We start from the raw sequence: 16,096 nt of genomic DNA, 5'->3' as shown, positions 1-16,096 counted from the left end.
CCAATGTTTCTTCATTTACATTCATTTATTTTTATTGTCAATGAAGTGATGACATAATTCTTACTATCATATTGTCCTGGAACAAAAACAAAAAATACAGAAATCCCACAATAGGCCCATTATCACTTGAAAGTGCACAATAGGATGACTTTACTGCTCAGATTATTTTGTCAACATATTTCAATAGTTTATGCATGTTGACTTCATTTTTCATTGGAATTTCTAATTGACATGTTAGATAATTTTTACAAATGATGAGCAGCTTCATTTGAGTACTTTAACTTGGGTGCCAGTTTACCTATTGGATGAATAATTCCACAGGCAATGACCCATTTTCAGATCTGTTCCATATATTAATTCAGAGCTTTGCACCTTTTCACTTCCACTGTAACATCTGCTGTTTTTCTATAGCTTAGTCCTGACGTTCCCTCTTTATGTGATGCCTAGTGCATAAGCTCACAGCTTGACGCCTGGTACTTTGACAGGAATTAACCCTTTGATTGCTGTGCTTCCTGTGCAGATTCATGCAAGTGTGTGGATTTGAGCTGGTGCGCCTAGAATTGGCCTGTTGCCACTTCCTGAATGAAACTTGCCTCGAGGTTATTGCTCAGATGTGCCCAAACCTCCAAGAGCTGAACCTTTCATCCTGTGATAAACTAAACACTCAGGCTTTCTGCCATGTTGCTAAGATCTCAGGTCTCCGACGTCTGGTCGTTTACCGCACAAAAATTGAGGTAAGAACTCCTGCAGTGATTGGCACTCTAACAGAGAATTGCTTAATGCTACTGTGTATTCTTTAAATGAAACACAAGCATGTTTGAGGAATGTGCACTGAATGAAACAATATTTTTTTAAAAAATTTCAATGGTTCTATTGTCTTTCTTGTTGTCTTTTCTGTTGTGTATAAGGCCTTATGTACCTATATACTGTAGACATTCCCAGACTGATGCCAGACTTCTAGGATCCAAAATGATCATTCCGATTTTGTCCAAATTCTTGAGATTCAAGTGCAATTAGCTTCATTGCATGCTCATTAGATGTACAATTTTTATTAGGAAGGTCAGGAAAAATTATTGAATTTGTGTTGATTGTTTGCTGTGGCTTTGACCTGATGTGAGAGCTACATTGCTGTTTGTTTCAGTGAATTTTTATTCCCAATAAAGAGCAACCCTTATGCATGCAAGTAGATTTAAAGCTTGAGGAGCCTTGGAAATTAAAAAAAATACACTTTATAGAAAAATAATCCATACAAATTAATACATATTGAAATTCCAGGAAATCTTCTTCACACTTTGTAACTGGCATTTGAGATGGCATGTTTGGTTAAGATGAGATAGTGTGCCTGGGAAATTACTTCTATGTTAGAATGAAGGCAAAAGTAAAGGCCAAGTGGTTCTCTGGATGGCTCTAGGTGGCTGTGTTGGATTGGAGCCAGGGGTTATTGAGTTAGGAAAATATTTTGTTTCCTGGGAAATAGTGAAAAGTTGCCTATCAGATGGAAATGAATGCTGTACTAATTGCCTTTCAATGAGAGAGGAATTCCTGTTCATCAACAGGCTTGCTAAAGTCCAAGTAGACCTCATTCATTCCCTTATCAATCCTTGGTTAGATTTTCAAAACAAAAATCTTGTCAGAAGATTGCCAGAATCTCTTTTGTAATGTGGATATGTTCTAAGACATAACTATTCATTTCCCGTTATTCCTTCATTTTCATGACCTTCTCCACAGTGAGGTGAGACCTTGTTCATCTCCTGTGGCTTTATATATAGATGTTCATTAAGGAGACCTGTTCTGTCTTTAATTTCCCTTTTGCTTTTAATGTAGAATCTCTTTGGATTCTCCTTTACCTTATCTGCAAGAGTTATCTCATGTCCTCTTTTTGCCCTCTTGTTTTCCCTCTTAATGTAGTTGGAAAGTATCCCTCCATTTTCTGAGGCAGTAAGGATATACATAGAAGAATGGAGATTGTTGGTCCAAAGGGAGTTACAGATGCAATTACATTAAGGAACTTGCCTTACTATAGTCTTTCACATTTGATGAATGTTGGATTGAGTAATCTTCTGTGTCCTGTCGTAACCCTGGAGTTAAATGATGAATTAGACCAAGATCTTTTAGTAACTTGAGAAACCACAAGAACAAAGATGACGATTGAGTACAGCTGAACACTATCAATGTTCAATGCAACCACAGCTTTTATATTTTATGTACTGAACAAATTAAATATGCTATGCCTTATTATTGCATGAGTGATTATGAAGTGAATAATTTTGTTTTGACGTCTTCATTGTTCATTGCCAATTCAAATTGTATTAATTTTGTTTGTAACAGTTAAGCAAAGTGCCATCAAATGGGAATTTAAATGTATTATGAGAATTGTGAGATTGTCAAAGGAAACTGATTACATGGTGGTCTGCAAGAGCTTGCTGAAAAATTGGCATTCACTGCTTATTATGAAGAAATTAATGGCTATTTCAAGGTAGAGACAGAATAATGGAATTTAGTAAAACAAAATAAGATTTAAAGACCACAAGTAACCTTGGTTATAAAAAGTGAACTTGTTTATTTTTCCCAAGAAAGTGTGTTTTACGGACTTTTTGTGAATATCTTTTTGAATTGCAGCTATGAAAATGCATAATAGTGTCTCACCAAGGAACCAGAAATGCCAATTCAATTTCTTTATGAATTTTTCTATACTTAATAACCAGAAGTGTATAACAGATAGGTGCACTGCATGGCAGTTCTTCACAGCTGGGTATGTGTTAGACAAAAATGGTGAAATGGTAAACTTGTGCAATTTATTTTATCTGGTTCAGAACTACAAGTTATCCTACTAGGAAAGGTAAGTAAATATATTTAACATAATTTACAATTGGGCACTTAATTTTAGTGATCTGCTACAATATACTTTACATTAAGTCCCCTCTTTGCTGTGCTATTTATTTTATAATCATTGAAATTTTGGCACAAATAGTGACTGTATTTGGAGGATCATTTAAAGTATCAATCCCGGTCATTCTTTGACTTAAGTTACAACTTGCATTAATACATGTTGCCAGCTGGGGCCCAGTGGGTAACACTTCTGTTTCTAAGATTCCTGTGGCTTCCACTTCAGAGACTGGAACACAGAAATCATTGCTGACAGTCTAATGCGGCACTGAGTGAGTGCTGCAGTTTCAGAGATTCCATGTTTTGATGAAACAATAGAGGAAGCTCCATCTGCTCTTTCTGGTGTGTACAAATGGTCCCATCATGCAAATTTGAAGGAGAGAATGCAATTCACTAAAGGCCTCCTGCCCAACTATTCTATAAATTAAGACAGTTCCTAATGCCTTGCTATTTGTGGGAGCTTGTCATGACCGCTGAACTTCAAACTTTTTAAAATCACTATCTGTTTATGGGATTAAGATATTGTTGACAAAGCTAATATTTACTGTGCCATTAAGAAGGTGGTGCTGAGCTTGAACCGCCATAGTTCTTCTAGTTGGTATTCTTATTATTCCATTGGGTAAGGAGTTTCCAAGTAAATTAATTTCCAAGTCAGAATTGTTTGACATTTGGAGAGGAACTGGTTAGTGATGGTGTTCGCTTGTCCCTGCTACTCTTGTTCTTTCCAGTACGACTGTAAAAATAACCATTTAAGTTAGTATCAAAAAGAATCAAAGGGGATTTGATAGGCTTCTAGGGGAGAATAAGTTAACTGTGTAAATGACGGGGACTTTTTTACTTTTCCACTTAAATCCTCATATTAAAAACCATACACCATTACTCTTTCTAATTGCTTGCTATACCTGCATGTTAGCATTCAGTGATCTATGAACTCAAGAAAGAATCTCAAAATGCAATATTTTTTGTCTGGCTTATTGATGGAAGATTGCCTCCAATCATAAACTTTAATTAAAAATGGTTTGCGAATTTCACCAAGTAAGTTTTATACTCAATATGAAATTGAGCTGTACTTAAAAGAATTGTCCTAGGTTTGACCCTTTGCCTGTGGAAAGTTTTGCTGTTTCTGATAATGCTGTAGTCGACTTTATCACTGGGTTCGGAAGCAAAGGGAATCAGGCACATATAGGTGATTGTTTTCTAATAACCCTCTTCACCATTGATTGGGAGACTGATTCTCAGCTTTGATTGGTGCACAATGAGAGCTGAGGGTCATGTGAAAATTGGCATTTGAGGGAATATTCAAGTCATTTGTGAAGCAGTCTTCATCTTGAAGTAGCTAACAACGCGCATTTATTTAACAACTATCCTGTGATGCATTGCTATTTAGATACAGAGGAGCAGTATTAGAGCAGGTGACCAAAAGATGAATTTCATTGAACTGAGAGAATGACTTGGAGAATAAATTCTAAAGTTTCTGTCCTTGCCAGTTGAAAATATGGCTGCCCAATTATGACAGTGGGATACAGAAGTGGGCAGAAATGGAGAAATATGGAAATGTCAAAGATTTTAGGGCTGATCAAATTGCAGTTTGGACATGACAGAAGTCCATGGGATAGTGGATGAGAAGGATATAAAAGTAGGAAGACTGAGGGAAAGATGACATCTGTGCTTTTAGCGCAGAACTATTTAAAGCATTTTAATTGATCTGCAAGGTATAAATTCCAAGATTTTTTTTTTTAAACAATTCTGGTTTTTAAAATGTGTTTTGTGTTATAAAGAGGCTCTTTGAGAAGTGTTTAAGTTCTAGGTTACATTGGTTGCAGAGCCTTACCTAAATCATCAAAAGTAGATGATGTAAATATCACAATTGAAAGACTTCCCTATAAAATGTTACATTGTAACCGGGTGATCATTATACTTGAAAGGTTGAGAGTGACTTTCACCGCTGTTATGCACTTAAATACTGTAATATTATTGCACATCTGTTCAGTGAAGGAAAAATATAAATAATTTTTTGATATTTTGAATTTTGTTTATGTGAGTGAACAGCATGGATTTGAATTTAGAAACACTATTGCATGGAATATGTACTTTGAAATTTAAAGAAGCAAGCTTTTCATCATTACTTGTAATTTTTAGTTTTGATGTCCATGAAGTGGTGATCATATTGACAGACACACCATAGCTACTACTGATTCCTTTCAACAAACTGTCATGGGTTATGTGCAGAATTGTGTTATAAGAGAAGGAAGGAATGTGAATTTGCGAGAAAATGATGTGGTGTGATGTTATATATGAAATAAAACAGTTACTTTTTTCAGCTTTGTCATAGTGATACATACTTTATTATTTCAAAAACCGTCTGGAGAGATAAGATTCTAAACTTCAGAGTACGGCTTCTCATCCTGCATTATCTCTTGGAATTGCTTACTCCAACATAAAGCATTTGTCCCTTTTTCTCATGGCATGGAGACTTGATTTATGTACTCATTTGTTTTATTTTGCCCAGTAATTTTACACTGTGGCATATCTTCCCAAATTCTGGTAGCTTGATTTTTCATATGAGAATGCTTTATAAAGTGGCAGGATTTTTACATCAGATTAACTGAATGTGGCCTGGAATGGAACCTGAATTGTATTTAGTATTTGCAATGTTGTTGTTTATCTATTCAGTGATGTGCTTATCCAACTCAGCCTCTGACACCAAATGAAAGAGATGAACAACCAAATTAAATCCTAATGATTTTGGTTTATTCTGCTGCCAGAAAAAGAAAATTATCAAAACGATCCTCTTTCTCTCTCCCTGCCTAGTATTAAGGAGATGCAAGAAGATAAATGAGTTCAATGTTAACCCAAGAGAGAGTGAATGGTGAATGAAATTTTAAATGAATACAGAGAAATATACAGCTCTGCATACTTGATGCTAACATCATCCATTGGACATAAATTTTAGTCAAAATCATTTAGGTGGAGTTGTACTAAAACACAGCTTTGAATCCATATCCATGCAAAAAGAGTAGCTAAGAAGGTGATTGCATGCAGTAAAACAGTGAGTGTGAGATCACTTTGCTGAATACCAAAACAATGTATTTGTTTAATAGCCAGCATTTCTTCACTCTGGCCATTTGAATGATATAGTTAATTTTGAATGTCGCCATAATTAAATTTTGGTACCTCACTAGTTCTGCAGTTTTCTGTTGGACTGGACCCCAAGTAGCTCTGAAAGTATGTAGTAAGTAGTTCAGGGGACTAGAGTAAGTGCATTATCAGGGAGACCAAGAAAGCACAAAAGAAAAGAAACAGAGGGTTATGTTGAAGGTTAAAAGCAAAGAATAAACACAGAGCTGAATGTCCTGTTTCAATTAAAAGATTTTTTAAGGATAAATTCTCCTTTGTTTGCTAATTATTGTTAATGTTTTTTAAAAAAAAAGTAAGATTGTGTTTTGGTTGTCCTTGCCTCCAGTCTTTTTCTTCCATTAGAGTTTATTTTTTAACTTATTTTGAATAAGTTGAGGAAAGGGGCAAGTGTTGTGATTAACCACAAGTTCAGTACTCATTGTCATGCTATTTGATTGAATTGTACTCTTGTAATTCTGTAGTATATGTTATTCTACATTTTGTGTATGAAAACATTCCTGTTAACTATGACTGGAATCATTTGGGTGGCAGTGGTCTACCCTGTTCAGCCCTGTCACTATGTGGTTTGCTGTTGACAGTTTCTTTAGAGTTGTCTGATCTGCAAATGTCATGGTTGCCACTTTATTTCTGGGACATTCACTAATCTAGCCTGGTGCCTTAGTGGAAGGTCTCAGGATTTTCAAGATTTCTCCCTCAGGGAGAGGTGTTCAGAGGCACGGAGCCCTTGGTAACTACGATCTGTGCAGATTCACATCTAGGGGGAACTGCATTTTGAGCCAGTAATGATTTGTTTGGCCATGAGCTAATCGATGGTCTGAATACCTTGGGACTCATTAAACTGCATTTGTGGTAGATGTAACCTAAGTTTAGAATGGTATTTCGGGAAAAGCAGTGACAGGCTTTAATGCCTAATTGACCTCTTTTCCCTTTGTTTCTCTTTTTTGCCTTTCCTCTGATGTGTCCCATGACGGTAGCAAACAGCACTGCTCAGCATTCTTAACTTCTGCTTGGAACTTCAGCACCTCAGCCTGGGCAGCTGTGTCATGGTAAGAACTTGGAGTTGTATGTACTAATGGTTTTCTTTAAAAATCAATTGTGGTCAAAAGTATTGACATCATAATATTTTTTAAACCTCATCCCATTTTTCCCATTCACAGAGAAATAGAATATAGCTTCATGTAATAAATGAATAAAGCTCAAGATTACTTTAGTTTCATGAAATACATTATTACAAGAATAGGTCTAAAATTATTGATGAACCATTGTGAAAGAGGTTATGTCTCTGAACTGAACTTTTAGCCTTTAGTTGCTTGTTTCCATTTGTAATTTACCACATTTTGTTAGACTACGTAATTCTAAAACCCTGGTTACAAAGGGATCTGATGCAAAATAGATGAGAGAGAAACTTTTATTTTACCACATTTATAGTTGCTCCTCATGTACGTTTACAATAACAACAAACAGGAGCTTGGAATATATTCATAGCCTTGGTAAACTAGATTTATCGTACTTTGCATTCACAATTTTATGGTTGTGTTTCTTCATGCTTTTGACAATTTGAAAGGAAAGATGCTTAAATTCTACATGAAAAAGAAATGACAAGATTGCATCATGATTGTATTTTCTTTTTCTTTTTGATATTTGGTGTGTTTTTAGTTTCAGTGCAATCTATTTGTGTCTCAGAATATCAAATTGTTTAATCCGTCATGAGATCCAGTTCCGGTGGTTTTTAAGATGGACCACATCCGATTGGCTGTTTGGTGGTAACAGCTATTTCAAAATTAGCTTCTGAACCAAATAACAAGTTTCACAAGTTTGAGCTGAATGTGAGAAATGGTTGTCAGTCTGACCAATTATATTTAACAATTATAGCCGCATCATTGTATTGTAAAATGAGAAAAATTAAGAGAAGCTTCTCGACAAATGTGTCCCTTTTTCATGGCTTTGAAGGAATTTGACTAAAACAATGGGAGGTTTGTTTTATATAGGATGTGGTGAATAATAAAGTTTATTTGTATCTTATAATTTAAATTAGCTATGTGTCTGCTGATATTTTTGGAATTTGAAGGGCTCATACTAGACAAATATTGTTGATAAAGCATTCATGAATATAAAATACTCAACATATTTTGTACTTGATAATATATGAATGTTGTTGAACTAGAGATTAAAATACTCTAATGTAGTCAGAAATGTGCACTATACTGTATGTTAAAGAGTTTGCAATTAATGTACTACTTTCATTTGGATAAAACATGTTTTTAGAGATTTTGAAAAAAGCAAATTTCTAGGGCTAAAATACCTGATTTGTGTTCTACAATCTACTTAATAGAATTGTGTTTGAGGAGATTTTTACTGCACAAAAACACTTTAAAAAAAAAAACCATGATACCATAATGAAAGGAATTGTATATCTCCCACTGTGAATGAACAACTCAATTAAATCACCTTTAATAAAAATTAGGAACATTAACCTTGACACTGATCTGTAGGGAGAATTTGATTTGACTTCAGTTCTTTATTCAACTATTCAAATGTTAACCTGTTTAAAATAAATGGATTATTATATTTATAAAATAACAAACCAAAAAGAATTTCTATTAATTGTATTAGGTTGGTAATAAACTGTTGGCCCCATTATTGTGAGAAATGCAGAACCTATAAATGTAATGCGGATCTCTTTTTAAAAAAAAGAATATTTGGCCATGGTGAAGTTTATATGATGTGGTCAGATATTTGAGAAGAGTAAGGATTATGTTCAAAATATCACTATCAAAACATTTTAAATCATGTTCTTAATTTAGTTTAGGGCAGGAAGAACCTGAGTGTAAAGAAAACAGTTGCATTTAATTATAGAGGACTGTTTATTTTAAATATTGGTCCTCCATTAAAAACACATTTGATATTTTTAAAGAGGAGGAGAATATATGAGAATATATTTGATTTTTTTTAAAAAAACAAAGAGTGGAATATTTCTGCATGAAATTGTCCAATTTGTCCTGTTGGTAAAATGTTATTTTTATTTCCACGCATGTGGTGACTTTCTGGACATCAGAACAGGCCCTTTGACCCACAATGTTGTGCTGGCCTATATAAACCTACTCAACAAACTAAACCTTCCCTACTTCAAACCCATAACCCTCTACTTTTTTTTTGCATTCATGTGCCTGACAAGAGTTTTTAAATGTCCCTATTGTACCAGCCTCCACCACCATTCCCCGGCATTACATTCCAGGCAGGCACTACCACCTGTATATGGGGGGAGGGGGGGGGGACACTCACCCTGATGTCTCCCTAGCTTTCCTCACTTTGTACAGATGTCCTTTGATATTTTCTTCTGTCACCTCAGGATAAAGGTGTTGGCTGTCCACCATATCCATGCCTCTTACAATCTTGTAAATCTTTATTAAGTCACCCCTTATCTTTTTTCATTCCATAGAGAAAAACTCTATTAACCTTTCCTCATAAGACACGTTCTCCAATGCAGGCATCTTCCTGGTAAATCTGCTCTGCGCCCTTTCAAAGCTTCCACATCCTTCCACTAATGAGACGACCAGAACTGAACTGCAATATTCCAAGTTTAAGTTCTCCTTCCTGGCATAACTTTAATCAGTTGTTTCTAATTATGTCTCTGCCAGGAACACCCTCATTTATTTTAAAAAGAATAGCAACATTGGAACTGCAGGGGAATTAACATCTGAAGAAAGCATTCAACTTGCTTGCTGGACACCAGACCTGAATTAGTGCATCTCACTGAGCATAACCAAAATATTTTTTCATTTCTGCAAATAAAGAGGTATTCTTGTTTTTTTCAAACCCCCCCCACAGCATATTGGGAGATCAGAAAAGGAGGAATCAGAATTATCAGTCACTTTTGTAGTCTTTTGTTGATATAATTGAAGATCTAATCTGTTCTTTAAGTTTCTTTTATTGCTTGAGTATGAATACCTGAGAACTACCAGTAGTTTTTGTGCCAGATGTCATGTTGTAAAGCCAAACAAAGTTGAAGTAAACTTTGAGTCAAAAAAAATATATAAAAGAGGTAGTACCTTGATATATGTTATTTTCTTGTTACAGTTTAAGAAACTTCTCAAATGGAAGCAAATCTTACACTTCCTTGGAGAGAATAAAAACTTGGATGTCTTCTAATCATTCTTTATTTTACCTTTCTGACTGACATTGGTTGCTGTCGTCTAAGTAACAGATTGCTGGAATAAGGAGAAGGCCTTGTATACTGCTATAGATATTTCTTACTGAGAGGGAAATTCTCAGTATGTTAAATAACATTTGGTTAGGAAATGTGAAGTATATTATTTGCTAATAATACTTCATAACTCTTCCAATCTTCTTTGAAAATAAAATTCCTCCTTCAAATGCATGTTCCTAAAGAGTTCAAACAGTGATCAGGATCACATTTTTATTACGACTAATTGTTACTCTTTGTCATATAGGTTGAAGACTATGATCTTGTGGCAAGTGTTATTGGAGCCAAATGTAAGAAGCTGCAATCCCTGGATCTATGGAGATGTAAAAATATTACAGAAAATGGCATTGCTGCTATTGTAGCAGGTTGTCAACTTCTGGAAGAACTGGATCTTGGATGGTGCCCAACTTTACAGAGCAGTACAGGATGCTTTATAAAACTTGCTCGCAACCTTCCCAATTTGCGCAAGATCTTCCTGACAGCCAATAGATCAGTGTGTGACGCAGATATCGAGGAATTGGCTACAAATTGCCCTCATCTATTTCATGTTGATATATTGGGTAAGGAAATAGCTTGGCATTCTGAAATTTGTGGATGTGGGTTGACACTTAATTTTTTTTTGGGAACAGAAGAAAAATTATTCAAAAAGATGTATTTTCCCCATCATTTCATATTTCCCTGCTTCTTAGTAGTGCACTGTTTTTCAGAAAATATTATTTCATTCACTAATTTTAACAAGTCAGAAGTCTGATAAACTTTTATACTGTGTTAGTTTCCAGAATAAGCTAGCTAATTCTTTTTTTAAATGTTTTATTTAAAATGTTTCTCACTTCCAGCTCCTTTTTGTGTACTTTGCCTGAAGAACCCAAGATTTCATTATGTCTGATCTTGCTCCTAATCTCTGTACAATAAAATTAAGCTGGTTTGTTTTCTTTGAATTTTGTGACATTTTGAATAGTGCTCAGAGACTACAGTGTTATTTTAAAGCATTGCATTTCCCCTCCATCCCTAACATACTGAGGGAAGTAGTGTTATTAATTAAAATAATGTTATCAATAAAAGTGATAATCCCCTGCTTCCAACCACTTTAAACAGCAGCTGTGAGCCAGTATCAGTGGGTGATGGCTGATGGAAGTTTTACTTGTTTTTTTTTAATTGAACTATTGCTCTGCGTGGATGTACTCAGCAAAACTTCCACCAGTGTTCGAGGCTGTCTCTGCCAAAAGGGATACTAACAAAAGGCAAACATGTTAAATATCAAGCTGCTCTTTTGGTCTGTAGTACAAGGCTTTGTTGAAATTCTTTGAAGTCAGTAATCCAGCCTGACTTCATTCTGCATTAGAAGTTTAAAGCAACAATTTATCAAAATAAACCTCAGTTCCTTTGAGGATGATTTAATTTTAATTTAATTCAAACAAAGATCAAAACTATGCCAGTTTGGTACTACAGTCTAAGTAGCCATATCAACAAAAATTTAATTGTGTCTGCATCTGTAAAATCAACTGGATCACTGAGGTGTTTTTGGCAATTTCTTGGGGTGGAGGGTGAATTGCTTTCATTCCAGTTTGAATAGCTGAAAAATAGGTGCAGGAAAATGCCATGTTGTCATCCATTTCACATGATCCTTTCTGATCACCAAAATTCAGTACCCTGTTCCTGCTACCATTCCAAAATCTGTGATCTCTTCAGCCAATATCGAACACATTCTTGAATATATTTAGTTACCTGCTTTCTGCGTTGGAGAATTCTACAAGTTCACTACGCTCTGGGAGAAGAAACCTTTTCCCACCTCAGTCTTGCATGGCTCATGCCTTACCTTTGGACTGTTCCCCCTGGTATAGGACCCTTCTGTCATAGTGAGCATCATCTTTTCTGTTTCTAATCTGTCCAGTCCTATTTGTTCCAGACTTCTATGAAAGACCCTTTTAATTTTCTGAACTTTATCAATTATTATCCTTGTTTACTCAATTTTTTTTAAACCAAGCCTGCCATCATTTCACTACACTCTTCCCACAAGAACTTCCTTCCTCTATATTATCAATAAAACTGCCTTCAAGCACTGTAAGCTGCAGCTATCAATAGCAGTAGATTGCTACTAAAACCAGTTTCTCTTGCAGAAGTAACATTATATTTGGATAGGCAGTGTAACTCCCAACAGCATTCAATAATGTTGTCTGCTGCATAGTCTACTCCATTACTTGAATCCTCTTGCTATAAAGTCCAGCATACCGATTGCCTTCAGAGTCGCCTGTTGTCCTGGCATGCTTAGTTTTATGGATCTGTGCAAAAGGACACCAATGTCTCATTGCATCTCTCCCTTTTCAAATCTGTTGCAGTACAAATAATAGTCAACCTACCTCATATTGCCACAAAGTAGATAACTTCACATTTGTACACTGCATCTGCTATATTTCACAGTCCTTCAACCTGTGGCGATTCTCTACATCATTTTCAAGGGTCTCTCTTACCAGCTTTGTGTCCTTTGCAAACTTGGAGCTATCACATTTAATTTCCCTCATTTAATTTATTGAATAGATGTCAGATTCCTGCACAAATGCCTCAACCATTCTGATCCCCTCCCTCTTCTGATTCTGCTTATTCGTTGATGAATGGCTCAGGCCTTAAACATCGGCAATATATCTTTGCTTTTTCTTTGGCTTGGCTTCGCAGACGAAGATTTATGGAGGGGGTAAATGTCCACGGAAGACTGGCTGAGTTCCTCCAGCATTATGGTGTGTTTTCACCCATTCTCCACGCTCATTTTTACAGCACTGTAACAGGCCCTTTCGGTCCACAAGCCCATGCCACCCAATTACACTCAATTGACGTACAATCCCAGTTCGTTTTTGAATAGTAGGAGGAAATCAGAGCTCCCGGGGAAAGCTCACACATAAAGTTAAAGACAGCACGGGATTCAAACCCTGGTCCCAATCATTGGTGTTGTAACAGCATTGGACTATCCATGCTCTCTGCAGCGGATTCACCATTTTCCCACAGGATACCCCTGCTGCTCCAGTTCTGATCCATTTTGCCCTTCCCCATTCCTTAATAGCTTCCATTATCTCCTCCTCTGCTCATCAGATTCCATCACTATAAGCCTTTGTCTCCACATTGCCCTCCCTCTAGATGGCTGATTACCATACATGATCACCTTTCTCCACCAGATCTCTTCCCTTTGTATGATATCTGCCAATCATCTATCTCTGCCTCATTTGCAACTTGAAAAGGAATGAGTGAGATTTTTATATTGTGGGGATGGAAATCCTGTTTGCTAGGAGCATCAAAATTGAGGGGAGTGAACACAGATGAGGAAAAATATGAATCGGTGATCAATTTGGAATCCATTGCCTGATGGGAAGATTGACCTGTTTCAGTGTTAGCTCGCTTTCTCTCTGCACAGATGCTTTGACCAGCTGAGTATTTTCAGCTTTATCTTTCTTACTTCACTGAAATGATGTCTTGAATAAAGTTATGAAAATAAATTCAGTACTCCACGGATTTTAAATGGGTTGACGGATATTTTCAAGAAATTGGGGGTGATTAAAATAATTAAGTGATGCTTACCAAATTTAACAAAGAATTATTGCAGATCTCTGTGTGGTTTTTTTAATACTTATTGACTAAACAGAAAGACCATTTCCAGGATAAGGGACTTTTTCTCAGTATTTTTGTGACAGATGATCCTGGAGGAGATTTTTAAAATTGATCAGAGGTGACATGCGACGGGAAGTAAACACATCAACTCTCAGTATTACTGCATAGTAACCTTTCATTACTTTTCACATTCCAAAATGTATTCATTACAATGTTCACTTGCACCTTCAGTGGCACCACTGAAAAGAAAAATAACTAGAATACTGTGCCATGCAGATGTGTGAATACTAATATAATCCTGAGCAGATTATATGCTTTTGTTGAAGATTGTAAAAAAAATTTAAGCAAAGACACAAGGGAATTTATTTCAATATTTTGGACATCTCATGATTACAATGAATGATTAAATTAAAATTATTGTAGACTTAATACATTTTGTTACAAAAGAAACCTTTTGGGAAACTGCATTTTGTATGCACTGACCAACACCTTCATCTTGTGCAGTATCTTGTCAGTAATCTAAATGCAAGATGCTACTCAACAGATATCAGCAGCCTAGCCTAAGACGAGTGCATATTTCATTGCAGGGACATTGAAAGGTTATTTCTGATGTGATCATGTAGATTGTCCATTCCTTACTTTGTAATTCCTTTGTGTTCACTTGGTTCATTACATTCATCCAGTTCAGCCCATTTTTTTCAGAAATTGTCAGTGCTTCATAAGGTTATGGGATTGAAACTTTGTACATTTTAAAAGGTAAATATCACTACCAAGTGTTGATTGGACACTGAATTACCACATTTTCAAGAAAACTGGTGTTTATGAACATTTTAAGAATATTCAGATGCAAGCAATGCCTTTCTATTTTCTGCCATGTTTTCTTGCTTCAAAGAGCACATCTTTATGTTGAGAAATTTTAAAGTATTTAATTATTCTAAGAAGTTCTAAGCAATTACCTACATGATTGAGGTTGCTTAATTTTTGGTTTGGAAAGCAGAATTTGCCAGAAAGCAATATTGCCCTGGTAACATGATAATTACATTACCAACACTAGAGGCATTGTCTAGAATTAAGTCTTGATCCTGGTTTAATGATTGGTGAAATGTTTGAGTAGTATTCCTAAATCTCATGTGATGCTGGAATTTAAATAAAACAAAAATTTTAAATAGAAGGGTTAAGTTTTGGCCACCCTATGCCTGTTATTCCCTTGAATATGGATCAAGGGTGTTTGAATTGAAGTGTTATAAATAATTGAAGAGTTTTCTAGACTGCTTTGAAGGAGTCTAGTGGCTGTGAGGAGTGCACAGCAATGGCTGAACCTTAAAATTCAGGAATAATTTCAGAGAGTATTTTTTTGTGAAATCTCAAGCTTTATAAAAGATTGTTTTTATTAATTTTTCACACTGTGAACCATATCAACCAAAATATGTACAAACGTTTCTCATTAAATTTACACAGTGGCATTTTCTCCCTTTTTTTCCCCCTTTCCCTCCCTCCCCTCTTCCCACCCCCCTCCAAAACCCATAAATATTCAACATATACAATACAATAAAACCATAAAACAAGATCTTCACACAAAGGAAAATAAACACGAAAAATGCATCATCTATTTGTTACACACTGAATTTAGTCATTTTGTCGTCTTATTGTCATTTTAGGTGATGGAAGACCTCGGCAAGCTTTCTCTGTTATGTTCCATGTATGGTTCTCAAATTTGTTCAAACAATGTGACTTTATTTTTGAAATTATATGTTATTTTTTTCCAATGGAATATATTTATTCATTTCCATGTACCGTTGCTGTACTCTCAGGCTCTTTTCTGATTTCCAAGTTGACATTATACAATTTTTTGCTACTTCTAGGGCTATCATAATGAATTTTTTTTGCACTTTGTCCAATTTGAGGCCTAATTCTTCTTATGTTACTTAAAAGAAAGTTCTCTGGATTTTTTGGTATGTTATTTTTAGTAATTTTGTTTAATATCTGATTTAGTTCTTTCCAAAATGTATTCACTTTCGTACATGCCCAAGTTGCATGTACTGTTATTCCCATTTCCTTCTTACAGTGAAAACATCTATCCAGTAATGTTGAATCCCATTCTTTTAATTTTTGAGGAGTGATATATATATATATACCCTGTCTAACCAATTATACTGTGTCATGCGTAACCTTGTGTTTATTGTATTCTTCATAGTTTGCAGAACATAACTTTTCCCATACTTCATTTTTTATCTTTGTTTAAATCCTTTTCCCACTTCTGTCTAGGTTTATAGT

General features: G+C 35.4%; 1 protein-coding gene across 7 annotated transcripts in view; it reads left to right on the top strand.

The window, feature by feature from the left end:
- The window catches only part of fbxl4 (F-box and leucine-rich repeat protein 4), a 102,782-nt gene that overhangs the window by 65,665 nt on the left and 21,021 nt on the right, over positions 1-16,096 (top strand). For 6 of the 7 annotated variants that reach the window (XM_069887126.1, XM_069887124.1, XM_069887122.1 and 3 more), the window contains 3 exons: positions 521-734; positions 6,999-7,070; positions 10,476-10,788. In XM_069887126.1, the coding sequence (XP_069743227.1) occupies positions 521-734; positions 6,999-7,070; positions 10,476-10,788 (599 nt within the window). The remainder of the gene's footprint in view (positions 1-520; positions 735-6,998; positions 7,071-10,475; positions 10,789-16,096) is intronic. The other variant, XM_069887128.1, reaches the window with a different exon arrangement.

The sequence above is a fragment of the Narcine bancroftii genome, chromosome 6 (genome assembly GCF_036971445.1).
Source record: "Narcine bancroftii isolate sNarBan1 chromosome 6, sNarBan1.hap1, whole genome shotgun sequence".
Classification (NCBI taxonomy): Eukaryota; Metazoa; Chordata; class Chondrichthyes; order Torpediniformes; family Narcinidae; genus Narcine; species Narcine bancroftii.
Note: the sequence above shows the minus strand (reverse complement) of the source record. Positions and strands in the feature narration are given on the sequence as shown.